General features: G+C 45.7%; 2 protein-coding genes across 4 annotated transcripts in view; both read left to right on the top strand.

Moving 5' to 3' along the window:
• Positions 1-3,388: 3,388 nt before the first annotated feature.
• fhdc2 (FH2 domain containing 2) lies at positions 3,389-12,027 on the top strand. Of its 3 annotated transcripts, none has more exons than XM_057043320.1 (12): positions 3,389-3,572; positions 4,599-5,158; positions 5,312-5,373; positions 7,005-7,107; positions 7,370-7,455; positions 7,671-7,771; positions 7,983-8,053; positions 8,251-8,358; positions 8,769-8,839; positions 8,943-9,060; positions 9,190-9,354; positions 9,424-12,027. In XM_057043320.1, the coding sequence occupies exons 2-12, from the start codon at positions 4,688-4,690 to the stop codon at positions 11,320-11,322; spliced, it is 3,255 nt and encodes a 1,084-aa protein (XP_056899300.1). In that variant the 5' UTR covers positions 3,389-3,572; positions 4,599-4,687; the 3' UTR covers positions 11,323-12,027. The 3 variants fall into 3 exon arrangements, with proteins under 3 accessions (XP_056899300.1, XP_056899298.1, XP_056899299.1); XM_057043318.1 differs by having other exon boundaries at positions 3,390-3,572; positions 4,679-5,158; XM_057043319.1 differs by lacking the exon at positions 3,389-3,572 and adding an exon at positions 3,579-3,976 and having other exon boundaries at positions 4,679-5,158.
• Positions 12,028-13,028: 1,001 nt separating this feature from the next.
• Positions 13,029-15,413, top strand: part of rhogd (ras homolog gene family, member Gd) — a 3,439-nt gene continuing 1,054 nt past the window's right edge. The window contains exons 1-2 of the mRNA XM_057043333.1: positions 13,029-13,158; positions 13,755-15,413. The exon at positions 13,755-15,413 is cut by the window's right edge and continues 1,054 nt beyond it. Of these exons, the coding sequence (XP_056899313.1) occupies positions 13,784-14,359 (576 nt within the window). The 5' untranslated portion in view covers positions 13,029-13,158; positions 13,755-13,783 and the 3' untranslated portion in view covers positions 14,360-15,413. The remainder of the gene's footprint in view (positions 13,159-13,754) is intronic.

The following is a 15,413-nucleotide window of genomic DNA, read 5'->3' as shown; positions in this document are numbered from 1 at the left end:
ATAGACGCCATACATGATCCCCCGCTCCATCTTTTCACTTCCCTCTGTGCTATATACACAGCCTACTTAGGGAGGAGGCTTTGTTTGTGCGATGCGCTTTGTCAACCTCCATTTAGTGGGCTCTTTACAACAGACGCGGCCTTTTGAATATTAACTGTGTGATCACTCTCGCCACACAAGAAGAACCTCAGGAACCGAATCTCTGCAGCAGAGCCCCCCTGCACTCTGTTCCAGAGCTTTGCGCCCAACAAAAGATGAGGACAATTTCCATAGAACTTCAGAAATGGAAAAAAGTTGTGGCTTTTCTTAAATCTGAGCATGTTTAGACTTTTTTACCAACCTAAAAAACAACTGAGGTTATTAGGTCAACAAAACAAAGTTAAGCTACTTCCAAAAATCATAAAATTAAAATAAATAGCTTCGCTGCATTGTGTTGTCCTGTAATGGGGTGTCCACATCAATCAGTCGGGGACAGAAAAGTTGTCACTAACTTCATTTTTGATGATGCAAGTCAATGGAAAGGGAAGAGGGCAATAAAAAGCTTTTATTTTGTCTGTGTCTCTCTGGAGTGCGACTGTGAGCAGCTGGGGCAGGAAGACATCTCAGGATAGCAGCAGTCTGCTCTTCTCTTTTTTGCAGCCTCATAATCCTCCTTATTGAGTTTCAGGAAATCCTAATTAGAGTCGGAAGCGACTCCTGCAGCCAGATGTGCGAAGACAAACATGGGCGCCCCAACCCCCACCAAGGGACATCTGACCACCTCAGCCCCACTTCCACCCTGCTAGGTGTAAATCAAACACCGCGCATGCTAACAGCTGACCTCAAGCACCCCCTTCACTCGGCTCGACTTAAACATAACGTCATCACAACAATGCACAGATGTGCAGCCAAAACTACAAACACTGACAGCAGAGAAAGAGCAACACATCACGTGTACCCTTAGGGCAGGCAAACAATTAGGTATGGGGCCTTTCTCTTTTGCTCTGTGTTTCACTAAAAAAGCAGCTCCAAAAGTACTCCACAGCGAAAAATAGAATATAAAGCAGTTAAAGTAAACACACATATCTATTCTGCCACAAAGAGAAGGTGATCTAATGGCCCATCTGGGGATGCTCAAACTTACACACTGTGCAGCAGCTGTTCATGGAAGCCTCTCTTTGCTAACATTCATAACATACGTGTGTGGGAGAAGAAGCCACTTGAGGACCAGAGGAGTACTGTGAGTGCACGTGTGTGTGTGTGTTTGTGTGTGTGTGTGTTTAGAGAGAGACAGAATTTGGAAGAGGGAAGAAGGAGTCAGATTGTGTTTCTGTGGTGTCTGTCTCGTGCTGTCTCTGCTTATCAGCCTGGCAGTCTGACCAAGGCCAGAGATCCTTGTCAGGCTGTTTTGGATAACTGAATGTGACCTGAGTGCAGCTGGGAAACTGAGGGAGATCTGAGGAAAGTAGGATGGATTAGGAGAACCTCCCCAGTCTGCCTGTCCCAGACTAGGATCAGACCCAGGTGTACGCATGCACACGCGCACACACATACACACAGCTGTATGCAAGGCTTCGATACCCTACAAGACTGGAGTCCCACTGACCTATTTACTTGGAAATTGCCAAGACCCTGGACAGACCAGACCCGCCAGAAGCAGAATTACCCTAAAACCCCCATTTTTAACAGACAGTTTCAACTGTTTGATAAAGAAAACATCCATGTAAGCACTATTTGCTTCCTATATGCACAGTGTGGGAAAAAAGATAACAGCAATAACCGCTTCTTGTGGTTTTTGTGCTAGTGCGTGTGCACATGCGTGTGTATTTACAATTATGAGGGTGTAAGTAGGGGAGGAGGGAGCTAATAGCCCTCACCTTTATGTAACCCTTATGAGACTTCAAAGTGAGATTAAGAAGAGAAGACGGTGAAGGGCTAACACTTGCTGCATGGCTGCAGTCACCCCACCACAAAAAAGGTGGAGTTTCTTAAAGACTTGTGACAATTGGGGGTCGCATTTTGTTAATCCTTATTCCTCTAATTAGGGAATGATGGTGGGTTTGCTCCAGGCTTAAAAAAAAAAAAAGCTTAGGATCAATGGAGTTTGGAGGGTTTTTTCCCACAAATGCTGGATCAAGATGGGATGACAGTGTAGAAGAATTTAATTGCATGTGTTCCCTGTGTTGCTCGCAGTGGGCTCACCCACACATCCTAGAAGTGAACGCCTTCACACGCATTCATGTAGCGGAGAATGGGCCAAATGGTGAACAGGCTCTGAAGCTCTGTGTTATGCAAACGGGTGGGACTGGCTCGGAGAGGCCCGATAAACACATCACACGCTGTTTTGGCTTACTGCATTTAGACTGTGGTGCTGAAATAAGTGAGGGATGCCAAGTTAACGCATTATTCATTAATTAGGTTTGTAATGTGCCTGTCTCATGAATACTGGTGTAATATATGGAAACGTGCAGGGTCATGAAAGGCTTTTATGGACCATAATGCTGCTGTCACACAATAACAGCACTTCCTTCTATTCTCAAAAGTGTGCTGTACTCTGAGACGCGAGTGACGGAATAGAAAATGAAGTTTCCTGAGAATGGTTTATTCTGGCATTGGTTCACCATAACATGCCGTGCTACACAGGCACAACAATGGTCAGATCTTCGGGGTCATAACCACCCTAATTACCCCGCGGCCCAGAAGTGATGATGACCGCCTGTCAGTGTGACCTGTGGTGGGTGGGGGGAGGGGTGCTACCTGAGCTCCACTTGGCACCAGGTGATGCGAGCTAAGAGCAGACCCTGACTGGATGAAAGGTTGCTGTAATAACTTTACATCCAAGCATCATGGCCATTTCAGCACCCCAGAGGGACTTTTAGTTTCTTTGCGTTTGCCTGTGGGCCCTGTCCACAGCGAGAGGAGAAGGTGCAGACATGATTTCCCGAGCCCGATAACCATCTGCTCCCCAGCTCAGGTTCTCACTAGCAAACTCTTCATCATCTGATCAAGGCCTTCTGCACCAAACACAGATCAGAGAACGGGCCACCATGATGACTGGCTTGAAATGGAGACTTATTGAGCTTCAAACAGCCCCCTTTCACATTCAGTTCTATCTAAAGTTTGAAATATAACAAATTAGACATGTGAAAAATCAAAGCAAGTAGTTGCCTAGGAGTTTTAAAAGATCACTTCAATAGTCTAGAAAAGTCTCAAAGAAACAAACAAAATCTAATGTTTCCACATTTAAACATAAATCTTCCAGTAAAAGGTTTCCTGAAGTTGACGAAAATCTAAGTAGATCGGGTGTACCTGCAAGCCCTCAATCCGCCCATGGGAAAACTGGGAGGATACCAGAGCATGCTGGCGTGCGGGGGCGCGCCTGCGCATTCTGGTGTGGAAGTTTCCCTGCATGTCGAGGAAGGCAGAAGTCTGTGCGACTGGAGCAACGCGAGTATCACAGGCTCAAAGGGAAAACAGCTATCACACAAGAAGGATGCGGGTGTAAAATCTTTCTGCGCTTTCATTTTCTTCATTTGCCCTGAAGAATCAGGCGGTTCGCGCCTGTCGGTGTTCTGTTAGATCGTCAGCAGCAGGTAAGTGTAAGATTTAACTTAATTAACTTAAACTGATCCTGATAATTGAGAAATGCGTCAAATCAACTGGCAAAGTTTGTTTATTGGACAAGTTTGCGTTGTTAAGTCAAAATACATTTGAGTCGACACATTTATTCAACTTAAACCAAACGTCAACAGGACAAAACTTTTCTAAAAACGAATCTATAGGAACTTTAAAAAAAAGTGCGAGTCATAAGATAGTTTTATTATCTTACTGGAAATTGGCTTTCTTGTACTTTCATGCGTCTGGGAACGAGTACGAGTGATTCTTTGCTGGGTGGTGAGGTCATCACCAGAGCGTTCAGGCGGCGCTCGGTGGGACCTCTTCAGCGCATCCCCGCAGAGTTTTCCAAAAGGCTGTGACATGGCAGAAGCAGATATGAGTACGTGTTCTGTTCTAACAAAAACAACAGCAAAAATACCGGTAATAATAATAACTGGAAAGATGTTCTCTGGAACCAGACACATGAAGCCTCTGACTCATCCCTAATTGCATTACTGATCCTGTTGGTGCAAGCTTTCAGATGTTATCCTCCCGTCGCGGAAGGGTTTTAAAAGTCACGTATTTTGAAATGTCACACTCCTGAGGTTCACGTCTCTGTGGTAACCTGTGTGTCTCACCTTGTCTGTAGTTTCTCCTTAATTTCCTAATTAAAAGGGAAAGGTTGTGCAGAGGTGTGGGTGCTTGTAGGGAGGTGAAACTGAACAGGATGGGACAAGCTGTTCAAAGCGCCATCAGAGTGGAAAGAGCTGGACTTGCTCAGCTCGTACTTTCCCTGAAATGCCTTGAACTTACTCACAAAGTTGAACTGGGTCCCCCCCCCCCCCCACGCTACTTGTTAGATCAGCCAGTCCGCTGGAGTCACGCTAATATAAGGAGAAGTCCAGCTCTCAGACTAGCTAAAGGGAGGCCATCGGTCAAGAGTGACCTTAGTAAAGCGTGGAACCACCAACCTCGTGCCTTCTGATCAATGACGCTTGATAAGTTTCTTCTCCTGTTTTTAGGTTATTGATTGACCTTTGGGCCAGTTTTCTGAGAAATGGACTGACTGTTCGCTCTCGTGCTGCTGCCTTTTTTCACCCAGACTTCCTCTATGCACATCAACCTGAGTGTGGCCTTCAAAGAATCTCGTGCCTTACATGGAATACAGCCCGGTGTTTCCGTCCATGCAGCTCACGCTGTGGAAGTGACAGCCATGGATTCACATCCAGCGCTGGTCGCCCCTACGCCGCCTCCTCTAGCACCCCCTCCTCCGCCTCCTCCGCCACCACCTCCTCCTCCGCCCCCTCTGCCTACGCTTTGCTCGCCGTTCAGCCGGACTGACACCGTCCGCCGGAGCCGGCTCAGGAATCTGAACTGGGAGCGCATCCCCAAAGAGAAGGTGGAAGGGAGGAACAATGTGTGGAGCGGGGCAACCACTGGGGAGGATGAGTTCCCCATCGACCTCCACTCTCTGGATGAGCTGTTCAGTCAAAAAGACAGTAAACCTCGGGAGAGAAATGGAACCCTGAGACGCAGATCTACACTGCTGCGATCTCGGTCCCCGCAGGAAAGCTCGGAAGAGGTCAGAGGCGTAATGCTTTTAGTGCATGCACGTGTAATCCATGTCCTTTTACTTTCACTTCAACCAAAGTTTCCGGTACTTTTTGCAACAGGGCAACGTGACCCTTCACACACTTCTCCTTATATCCTTTATCTTTTTTATTTTTTTTTACAGATCTCTCTGTTGGACTCTAAACGCAGCATGAACATTGGGATATTTCTGCGCCAGTTCAAAATGTGAGCTTCTTTATTACAATCTAGAGGCGAAAAGACCAGTTGATTGATCAATCTGTGAAAGAATGCGATGATTCACTGTTTTTTTATCTTTGGGTTTGGGGTAGGGGGGGAATGGAGAGCATTTTTAGCATGATGCAGGCTCAAAGTTCTCGTGTTATTTAACAACCTGGTATTCTGGAATGTTTAGCTTGTGACCCATTTGCCTGCACAAACAGTCAGATCTCGAGGAGGATTTTAAAAGTGTCTTATCAGTCTATAGTGTGTGCGTGTGTGTGTGTGTGTGTGTGTGTGTGTGTGTGTGAGAGCAAGCTGTTTGTGCATTAAGACAAAAGAAGGGTGTTGTCGGGGGGGGGGCAGGGGGGTCACATGTATATTGCAGGGGACAGGTGTACTTTGAGTAGTTAGACTGGGGGGTCTGGGAGAGGGTGGTGGGGTCAGTGATTGCAGTGCAGGTCCTAAGAGTCAAAATTGCCACCTGCTGATAGCCCTTAAAAAGAACCTCGTGTTAAAGCTTCCCCCCGCTGAGGGAAACCCCACTGGTGGCTGGATCTGTCCCCTTGAGCCCTGTTTTTCTGGCTCAAACAAAGCTGCACTTTTGTGTAACAAAAAGGCCTGTTTAATAATCGTTAAAGCACTTCTTTTAACCTGCAGTTTAACGCCAGATGCATTCTGGCTGTGTTGTTAAAACCATGTCATTTGTAGGGAGAAATAATCATACAAAGGGCTGGAGAGGAAGCGTTGCATTGGAGCATTGTCAGCCCTCTGCGTGCGTGGATGAAACGCTATTGGAGGCTCGGTTGTGCTCATCTCAACTGAAGAATGGTTCTTCCCTAAACAAGATTTGTCAAGACTTGCAGGGAAAGCCATTATGAAAAACCAGCTTCTGTACACAAACATTTGTCTAGTGCATTTGCCCTGGGTTCAGACTGCTCTGCTCATCATATGAGGGTGTAGTTTAAACAAAACACGGCTTTGTTTTGCCAGACAACAGCGTCTGAGCACTCCGCTTCGGTGATGATGGCTTTATTTCTATTCAATTTCACTCAGTGTTTAAGTCAGCCGGGAGTGTTAAATCATCTTTTCAAGTTTCCCAGTTGTGATACTTCATTCCAGCTTTGCTTTGGATGACAGACATTTAACTCTTTGACAATTAAATGTGATCTTGCAGGTTAAGAAAGAATGAATAATGTTGGGCCATAAATGCCACACACAGTGGCATGCACCTAATGGTGTTTAAACATACTATGTTATGGGCTTAAAGATAAGGGGGGAGAGAGGGGATGATTGGTAAGTGCTGCAATTGAGGACAAAATGTGTCACTCAGATGGAAGTAATTGAGATGGATCAGTTCCTGCCTATTCACCTTGACATCCCTGAGGTCTTTAGCCTCACCCTCTGATTTTCCAGGGGTTATGCCAGTTTTTGGCTCCACGGCGGCGTCAATAAACCCTCTCTCTTCTGACAGTTGACCGATAAGAGCGGGATAAATCTAAACTTTGTGTGAACAGGGCAAAAACCAAAGAGCTGATATGCCTTTAGAGAGCTGGCTTTTTCCAAGGGTGGGGAGGGTCAGGCTGTCTATGTGTGTTAACAATGATGTCATCCCCAAAAATGTGTGTTTTTCTTCCCAGGCCTGCTAAGGAGATAGTTGAGGATATTCGAAAGGGTGCGGGGGACCGGTATGGAGCTGAGAAGCTCTCCGAGCTCTGCAAATTGCTGCCCGATAAGGAAGAGGTGAAGTGTGTTCTTAGGCATACAGATCTGAAACCAGCTCCTCCCATCTCTGTCCTCATGTGGCTCTAGTTAGTTAGGGTGATCAAAACTTTGCCATTACGCCACGGCTGCCTGATGTGTTCAGATTCCAGAGCAGGACAGTGCTGAAAGACAGTATGATCGACTGTCCACATTGTGCTGGTTTTCACGTCCCAGATGTGCCTTTAGCTTTTCCAGACAAAGCTCCTTTCCAGATTCTTACTCAGTGTCTGTTCTCTCTCAGGAGTCTCGCCTGAGAAGGTTCGGTGGTGAGCGGAGCTGGCTTGGAGAGCCCGACCATTTCATCCTATTGTTGGTGGAAGTCCCCAGGTAACCCCCCCACAGCCGTAGACCTTTTTTAATCACCTTTTTGAAGGAGGCCCTTTTCTCCCTCGGTTATTTGTTGGTGACATGTCTCTTGCTCACATGCTTTGCTTCACATTATGACGCATGTTTGTTTAACTGATGATTGATCGTGAGTGCCTATTCTGTCTCTGTCATCACTCACAGCTGTTTATCCATCCCTCTTTTTTCTTTTCCATTAGTTTTCGGCTTCGTCTGGACGCCATGATCCTGCAACAGGAGTTTGACCCAGCTGTGACCTCTCTGTGTGTGGCAGCCAGATGTCTGAGGGAGGCGGCCAGAGGTGAGGTTAACAGGGAGCCATGTACTCAACCGCTATAAAGATCTATAGAAGACTGTGTTCTTAATAAGATTTACAGCTTTAAGTGGAAACCTTTGACCTTAGAACAAAATGAGTAGTGCTCAGTTAAACGTGCAAGCCCTGTTATCATTTATGGAGGTTTTTGGTCAAGTATTGAGGCATCGTGTTCAAGTTCTGTGTCTGACCCTCCTAGAGCTGCTGAGCTGTCCTGAATTACACTCCATCCTTCGTCTGGTGCTGAAAGCAGGGAACTATATGAATGCTGTGAGTCATTCTTTATTTCATCTGCTTGCCTTTTCTTCACACTTTCAAAGCAGCGTCCATTTTACTCCTTCTATATAAACCTGCAACACTTGGCCTGGGTGTGTTTGGGTACGTTGGTCTCTCCACACCTGGGACTCTTTGTGTGAGCAGCACGGGATATGTTCTTTGCCATTCTGACCTCGTGTATGGATTCCTAGGGAGGTTATGCGGGAAACGCCGCTGGTTTTCGGATTTCTTCACTGCTCAAGCTGGCTGACACCAAGGCCAACAAGCCGGGCATGAATCTGCTGCACTTTGTTGCTATGGTAAGAGCTGAAATGTAGGTCTAAGAGATGAGACTTGTGTAATCAAGCTAAAGAAATGAAACCTAAGACAGTCCTTGTTTACAAAATGCAGAGCTACAGCTGTGTATGTGCAACCCAAATATTGATGAGTTCCTTTTTTCCACATGGGAAATAAACAATTCAAATTTGGAATCTCCCACTCGATACATAATTAAGTAATGTGATTTTTTTTTAAAACTGCAGAGTTTCTTAGTTACCGAAATAAGGCTTCCTTATTGCGAGAGCAGTTGTTTTTTTAACCCAGATGGTAGCCCCTCATAACTCTCAAGCCAGACTGTGCTGCAGAGCATATGATTTAGTCAACATTTGCGAATGACGTGTCGCTTCCATTGAAACAATAGCTGGATAATCATTTGTATTTGTCTCCACAGGAAGCTGTGAAAAAGGACCAGAGTTTACTGTCATTTCCCAGCCAACTAGGCCATGTGGGCTCCGCCTCCAGGTCAGTCTCTTCCCAAAACCACAAACCCATCAGATCCGGCCGTGATTAATAGCCTCAGTGTGTCCAAAAAAACAGCTGCTAATACAATCCGTAATCTTTCCAGGTTATCGGAAGAGTCTGTGCTGGAAGACATGAACAAGATGAAAAGCAGAGTAGTGACGCTGAAGGCAAACATTCAGGCTGATGCAGAGATTCAGCAGCACACACAACCTTTTCTGGAGGTATAGAATCTCTGATGGTTATTGCAAATTATCTTTTATGGTCAGGTTTGTTTGAGGCTGAAGATAAATGTGTGCAATCACAAATGCGTTGTGTTTTAGTATATATCCGTGAACTGTTCCTGTGTGCAGGTGGCTGAGGAACGTCTGAAGGAAGCAGAGGATGAAGTGGAAAGTATGAGAATGTCTAGTCAGGCTCTTGCTGAGTTCTTCTGTGAAGATGAGAGTACGTTTAAACTGGAAGAGGCTTGCGGGGTCTTCAATTTGTTCTGCCATCGCTTCCAAAAAGCTGTTCAGGTTAGACTCCTGAAACTGATATCCCTATAAATAAATGTATGCATCACTGATTCAGCCTTCTTTGTGCAGGAGAATGCAGAGAGGGTGCTGAAGGAGCAGAAAAGATTGGAGCGTCAACGTGAGGTAGAACAAAAGCGTCGCTCTCTGGCGGTCTGTACGGGGTTAGACCTGCGCCCCAGTCTTGCCAGAGGGCCACACAGTCGGGAGAACCAAGATGAGCTGGAAAAACTTTTGGAGAAGAATCTGAGTCACCCTTGGAGTCGACGTAGCTTGAGAAGTTCAGATGCCCGCAGATACTCGCATCAACTACAAAACGATGCCCAACTCCAGAACTCGGTGCTCAGAAATTTCCCTGAGCTGGGCAGCAGTCCGACATCAACAGGTTGTCTCTCTAACAGCTCCTCTGACCAGGAGACCACCGCTGAGCTTGGAGTTAGTTCTCCGGACACTGATGGCACATGTTTGCCAACTGAGCAAGAATCTTCTGTGGGGCGAGGGGGTTTGTGTCAGTACGGCGGGGCTAACAGGAGTACCAATCCAGTGCAGGACTCTTCCACTTCCACTTCATGTCATTCTCAGCCTGGGCAGGACTTCACAGTCAAGCAGCATGGGCCTGATCGGGTGGCTTATATTCTGCAAAGTCACCAGTCAACGGGACTTAAAATAGAATCTGAGAATACAAAAGGACATATTGTTTTGAATCATCAAACCTCCGCTACTTTACCTACTGAAACGCCTTCGAAGTTCAAAAGTCAGACCTCGACCCGTGGACAAATGGTAATGGCCAAACCTCTTGCCACTGAGGGAAAGTCTAATAATGCTAACTTTAAGTCTGTACATCACTCGGCTCATTCAGGTGGACTACATTCTCATGTTGAGTCCAAGGCTGACTTGTCAAGGCGTCCGAGATCTGAGAGCCAAATGCGATCAATTTCAGATGCCCTGGAGGGTCCCCAGAGTCCCCAGCACCAGGTCAGAGAGGTGACCGGAATATCAAACGGTGCGATAACTGGCCCGAGCTTAAAGATGCACAAAAATAGTGAAGCGGCAACGACACCTGTGAAGGAGGACTGGTTGCCATCCAGTCTTCCAGATTTCATTAACTCGCAGCCAGAAGGCTTTGCTGACTTGCCAAGTCCGGAGCCCGAGATAGAGAGGTCCTACTCCCGCGTGGGTGAAACAGTAGAGTGTCACACCCTCGTAAAAGGGCTCAGATCCTATGATGCCTTGTCACCTCCAACCTCCCCACTTCCACGACCCGCACCAAGCCTCTGCTCCAAATGGAGGAAAGAGAGGGAAGGTGACCTCAGAGACGGGACAACTCCTGGGTCTCCTACGTCCAAGGAGGAAGCTCGATCTGTGAAGACCCCTGCACGGAGTGGAATAGGGGGCAAAAGAGAACTTCAGCCACACACACCCTCCAATAGCACCAGAATTCTCAGGGTGCGCTCCAAAAATGAGCCCTCAAATGGCATCCAAACCACTGCAAACTCACCCGGTAGGCTGGCTAGCCCTCGCAGCACAGCCATGCGCTCATCTGTTGTCACACGGGCAACTGCTTCTCATTCGGAAGTGAAATGCAGTAACAGTACACAGGAGAGGACTGCCAGCGAGTCACAAACTGCAGGAAAATCTACCCCAACCCGTAGGACATCAGAAAGATCCTTACCGGAGAAATCCTCAGGCAGCACCCAGCAAGCCTTCGTCAGAGGATCCCTTTTCCGTGTGCCAAAACGACTTGCGCCAAACTCGGAAGCTCAGGTAACGCCCCAACCCCACAACACCCACAGCCCGTCTTCTGCAACAGCCAAGACCATTCGGACAACTGTCATATCTGCTGCGCGGAATAAAGCTGCCAAGACAACCAGCACAAGCACCTCACCTGCTAGCTCGAAAAGCACCACAGTTTCACGGATACCTGGTCCAAAAATGCCTCGGGCGACCGCCGCCCAACCGTTGTGGAGGTGATGGAAATAGAACGGAAGCAGATGTGCAGTCGTGACTTTTCAGGCCTTTCGGTATATTTAGTAAAATATTGAGTTTCAACAGACGTGGTGGTCCAAGTTAAACCTCTAAGAATTTTTTTTTTTTATAGTTTAGGTTCAGCAGATGTTAGACAGATGCTCTAGTGACACTTTATCTCAATGTTTCACCTAGTAGCAAAGTAGTAGATCCCTCAGATCCTACCTCTATTGGCAGGCGTTGGTGTCCCTTGCAGGCAAAAGGACACCAGACGAAGAACCATGTTTTGGTGACTTTTGTAAACAGGGTAATAACATTAATTTCAGCCTGCTCTGTGAACGTTTACGCTCAGAATAAGTCACTAGTTCAGTTTGTTTAGTGTGAAAGATCTATTTTCATTTTTCTTTTTAGAAAGTTGAAATATTTCCAGTACTGTGACTCCTTCCTCGAGTGATAACCGTGTTCTCATGCTTGGCTGTCCAAACAGTCCAAAATGATCTTGGTACAAGGTGGAACTGTTCATTCTCCTGTTGAGAGCCCTCATCATTCTAATGCACTTTACAAACTGAAGACTACACAGTGATGAGATGATTGCTGTACTTTTTTATCTGTATTTTATGTACAAAAAAAATCTAAGTTTATTGTATGTTATTTACAGTTACGTGTGGATTCAAGAAAAAAGATGAATAAAGATGGTAATATTATTAGTAAGGTGTCTCAGAGAAATGATTGATTTTGGGTTTGTTCATATAACTATTAGGGAAGCACTTGTTTGTTTTGACTTCTATTATTGAAGTCTTCGCTGCTTTTCATCACCCCACAATTCTCTCTTTCTCTCATTTGCTGCATCTCTTGACGCCATCTCTGTCAGTGTGTGTTGTCATGGAAATGCCGCGGACGTCATTGGGAATCTCTAAGTAGAATAGTGAGGTGCAAGGGTTGGGGTAGAGGGTGAATGTGGGTGTAGGATGCCAGTGGGGACTCGCTTTTTATAGGCTCCACTGACGCCAGGACCTCTTGGGAAAGGCAATAAACTGGTGTCTCTTTGTGTTTCAGAGTGTCCGGTTGTCGGTCAGCAGTAGCCTTTTAACCCCCCTTCGTTTAATGGGGTGATGTCATCAAAAGGGGTGCAGGACAGAGTAGTTTAAGTTATCCCTCTTGGTTGATGTTGGAGCTGAAGTTAGAACGAGACATAAAAAACTTTTCCTGTGATCTGTTATGTAGAATGTAGTCATGCAGTAGCATGCAAGGCTACAATTTGGAGGCAAAATAATATGAGAAATCCAACAGTGTCCTTTAGCATTTCTGGTCCAGAGGGCTGGACTCTTGGGTGGATTTAAAGAAACATCAGTTGTCACCTTCAGCTAAGCAGTCTTAGATATTCAATGTACAATTGCTTGTGTTTTTAAATACTTACCAGAGGGTTATTTACACATACATACCAAGTTATATATTTTTTTAAAAAGGCACAGTATTAATGTTTTTGCAGCTTACGCTCTTGACTTTACATCAGTGTATTTGGCCAAAAACAGTGCAATGTGCAGTCATAAAACAACACGCCCACTGGTTCTGAGTTTCTAGATGTTGTACAATTCTAAAAGCAGTCACAAAATTTGAATCTTTATTAGAATGGTACATCAAATGATGACGCGTTAGAGCAAAGACTGGGAAAAGAACAGCTCATCGCCGCCATCTAGTGTTGCGTAAAGGACAGCCTGAAAATAAAACTACAACTTCCAGCTTGCATCACTTCCGTATGTCGCTTTTTACGTAATGGACAGCTCCCCGGATACGACTGTGATTGACTGTTCCAGGCAAAAAGAGATCGAAAGCCAAGTGGCGGTAAGTTACAGAAACCTTTCAATTTCATCATGACAGATATACACAACGTCAAACGCGGTCTGTAGAAAGCAATGAAAATTTAGGTTACACTTTTATGGGGTTATTGTGTTGAGAATTCACTTTATCGAGAACTCCCTCGCAAATAAACTTTCCGCTTGTTTGCTAAAGTAGTTAGCAATGTAGCCACCAAATGTGCTAGTTCCTTAGCTTGTAGGCTAGTCACTGGGGGAACGCCTAGTACCGCGCTGAATAATATAACCAACTTAATTAGTGTTTTCACCTCCATTCACTCTCTGTCTTTTACCAAAGCAAGCACGATCAAACCGGACAGTGGTTACCGAGTGGATTGTCAAAATGCTCCCGAAAGCAAATGTACCGCTTAATAAAGTGGGTGTGCTAATGTCGGCGGCGGTTAGCTTAAGTGCTAAATGGGTGAAAACATTTCCCCCCCTGCCTGTTTCCATATAAAACTTGCCATTGTGAGAGTAGTTTGACTGCATGACAATTTCGTGAGTGGCGACAAAAATGTTTGATTCGCATCTGAACATGCAGAGTTCCAACTAGAATTTACCCAGATGTATTTTTTTTTAAATCAGGTGCTGCAGCCTCAGTGGTCGTAGGCAGGATGCAGACCATAAAGTGTGTGGTGGTTGGTGATGGGGCAGTAGGTAAAACCTGCCTACTCATCTCATACACAACTAATGCCTTCCCAGAGGAGTACATACCCACTGTGTTTGACAACTACAGTGCTCAGATGAGCGTAGATGGCCGCACTGTTAGCCTTAACCTGTGGGACACAGCCGGCCAGGAGGAGTATGACCGCCTGCGTACTCTCTCTTATCCACAAACCAACGTCTTCATCATTTGCTTTTCAATTGGCAGCCCCTCCTCTCATGCCAATGTTAGACACAAGTGGCATCCTGAGGTGTCTCACCACTGCCCCAATGTGCCCATCCTGCTGGTGGGCACCAAGAAGGACCTGAGGGGTGATACAGAAACAGTGAAGAAGCTGAAGGAGCAGGGCCTGGCTCCTACCACCCACCAGCAGGGCAACGCCTTGGCCAAGCAGATTGGTGCCGTCAAGTACATGGAGTGCTCCGCTCTGCTGCAGGATGGCGTCAGAGAGGTGTTTGCTGAAGCCGTGAGGGCAGTTTTGTATCCAGTAGCAAAAAAGAACCCCAAAAAATGCGTGCTGTTGTAATGGCTGCTGCTCTGCTTTGGACTGATAAACGAGATGATGGAGGTCCACAGATGCCAACTAAAGAAGGCAGAGGAAACGCGGTCGTCTGACTGCATTGATACCAACTTCAACGATTTGGCCTTTGTTTTCATCTCCTCTTCATCCACATTTCTTCATTCATCTCCAGGAGCATCATTGCCGACATCACCAAAGTGACTAAGCAGAAAAAGGGGCGACTGACCACATCTCCTCTGTTTCCTATATTTTAACTTTTGATACTTACTTTCTGACAATTTTACATCTGTCCTAGATTGAGAATTTATCTTCTTCGCCTTATCAAGTGCTGATCATTTGTCACAAGCCATAATAACATTCAAACCAACCACAGAATCCCTGTTTGACTGGAGAGAAAAGAGCTACCATTGTTTTTGGTTCAGGTGTAGAAATAATGACTACCTCATAGTCTCACTTTGATCGCATCTCAAAAATCTCCACCCACGTCGCCACCAAGATGCTCATTTCAATGTCATAAGCCTGGACAAGGTGTGATGGATCCCAGTCTAATGCCAGTACCCCATAACCAGTATGAACCCATTAGAGGGTAAACTTTGGAGATGCGGTTTTCTCCTGTGTTCACTCCGGCACGTTGGAGCCGTCTGGTGGGCTGCCCCCTCCAGCCTCTCGTGCCACGCATGGAGGACCCAGTAAGCTTTGAAGATAAGCCGATCCCATTAAAACCAGTCTACCATTTCCACTCTCAAGTATCGGTGGAGGAAGTGTCATGAGACTTCTACCAAATTAACCCAGAGGATTCCTTCAGCTGACGTATTGCAGCCATTAAAACATGCCTAAGAGTGTCTTTTTGAACCAGCGAGGTCAAAAAAGGCTGTTTTTTAAATTAATCTTGGAATTTACTCTGTAAACAAATTATTTTCTCAAGTGTTTTTTTTTTTTTTTTAACCTTTGAGTACGTTTATGGCCAAAGTTGAATATATTTTTTGTAATAGCTTATGTTTATTTAGATCATTTTGATCTTTTGTCTTTAATGCTCAGATTTGATAAACCACAACATAAT

This window comes from Takifugu flavidus, chromosome 9, assembly GCF_003711565.1.
Source record: "Takifugu flavidus isolate HTHZ2018 chromosome 9, ASM371156v2, whole genome shotgun sequence".
Lineage (NCBI taxonomy): Eukaryota > Metazoa > Chordata > Actinopteri > Tetraodontiformes > Tetraodontidae > Takifugu > Takifugu flavidus.
The sequence above is the reverse complement of the archived record's forward strand: the minus strand, read 5'-3'. Positions and strand labels throughout refer to the sequence as shown.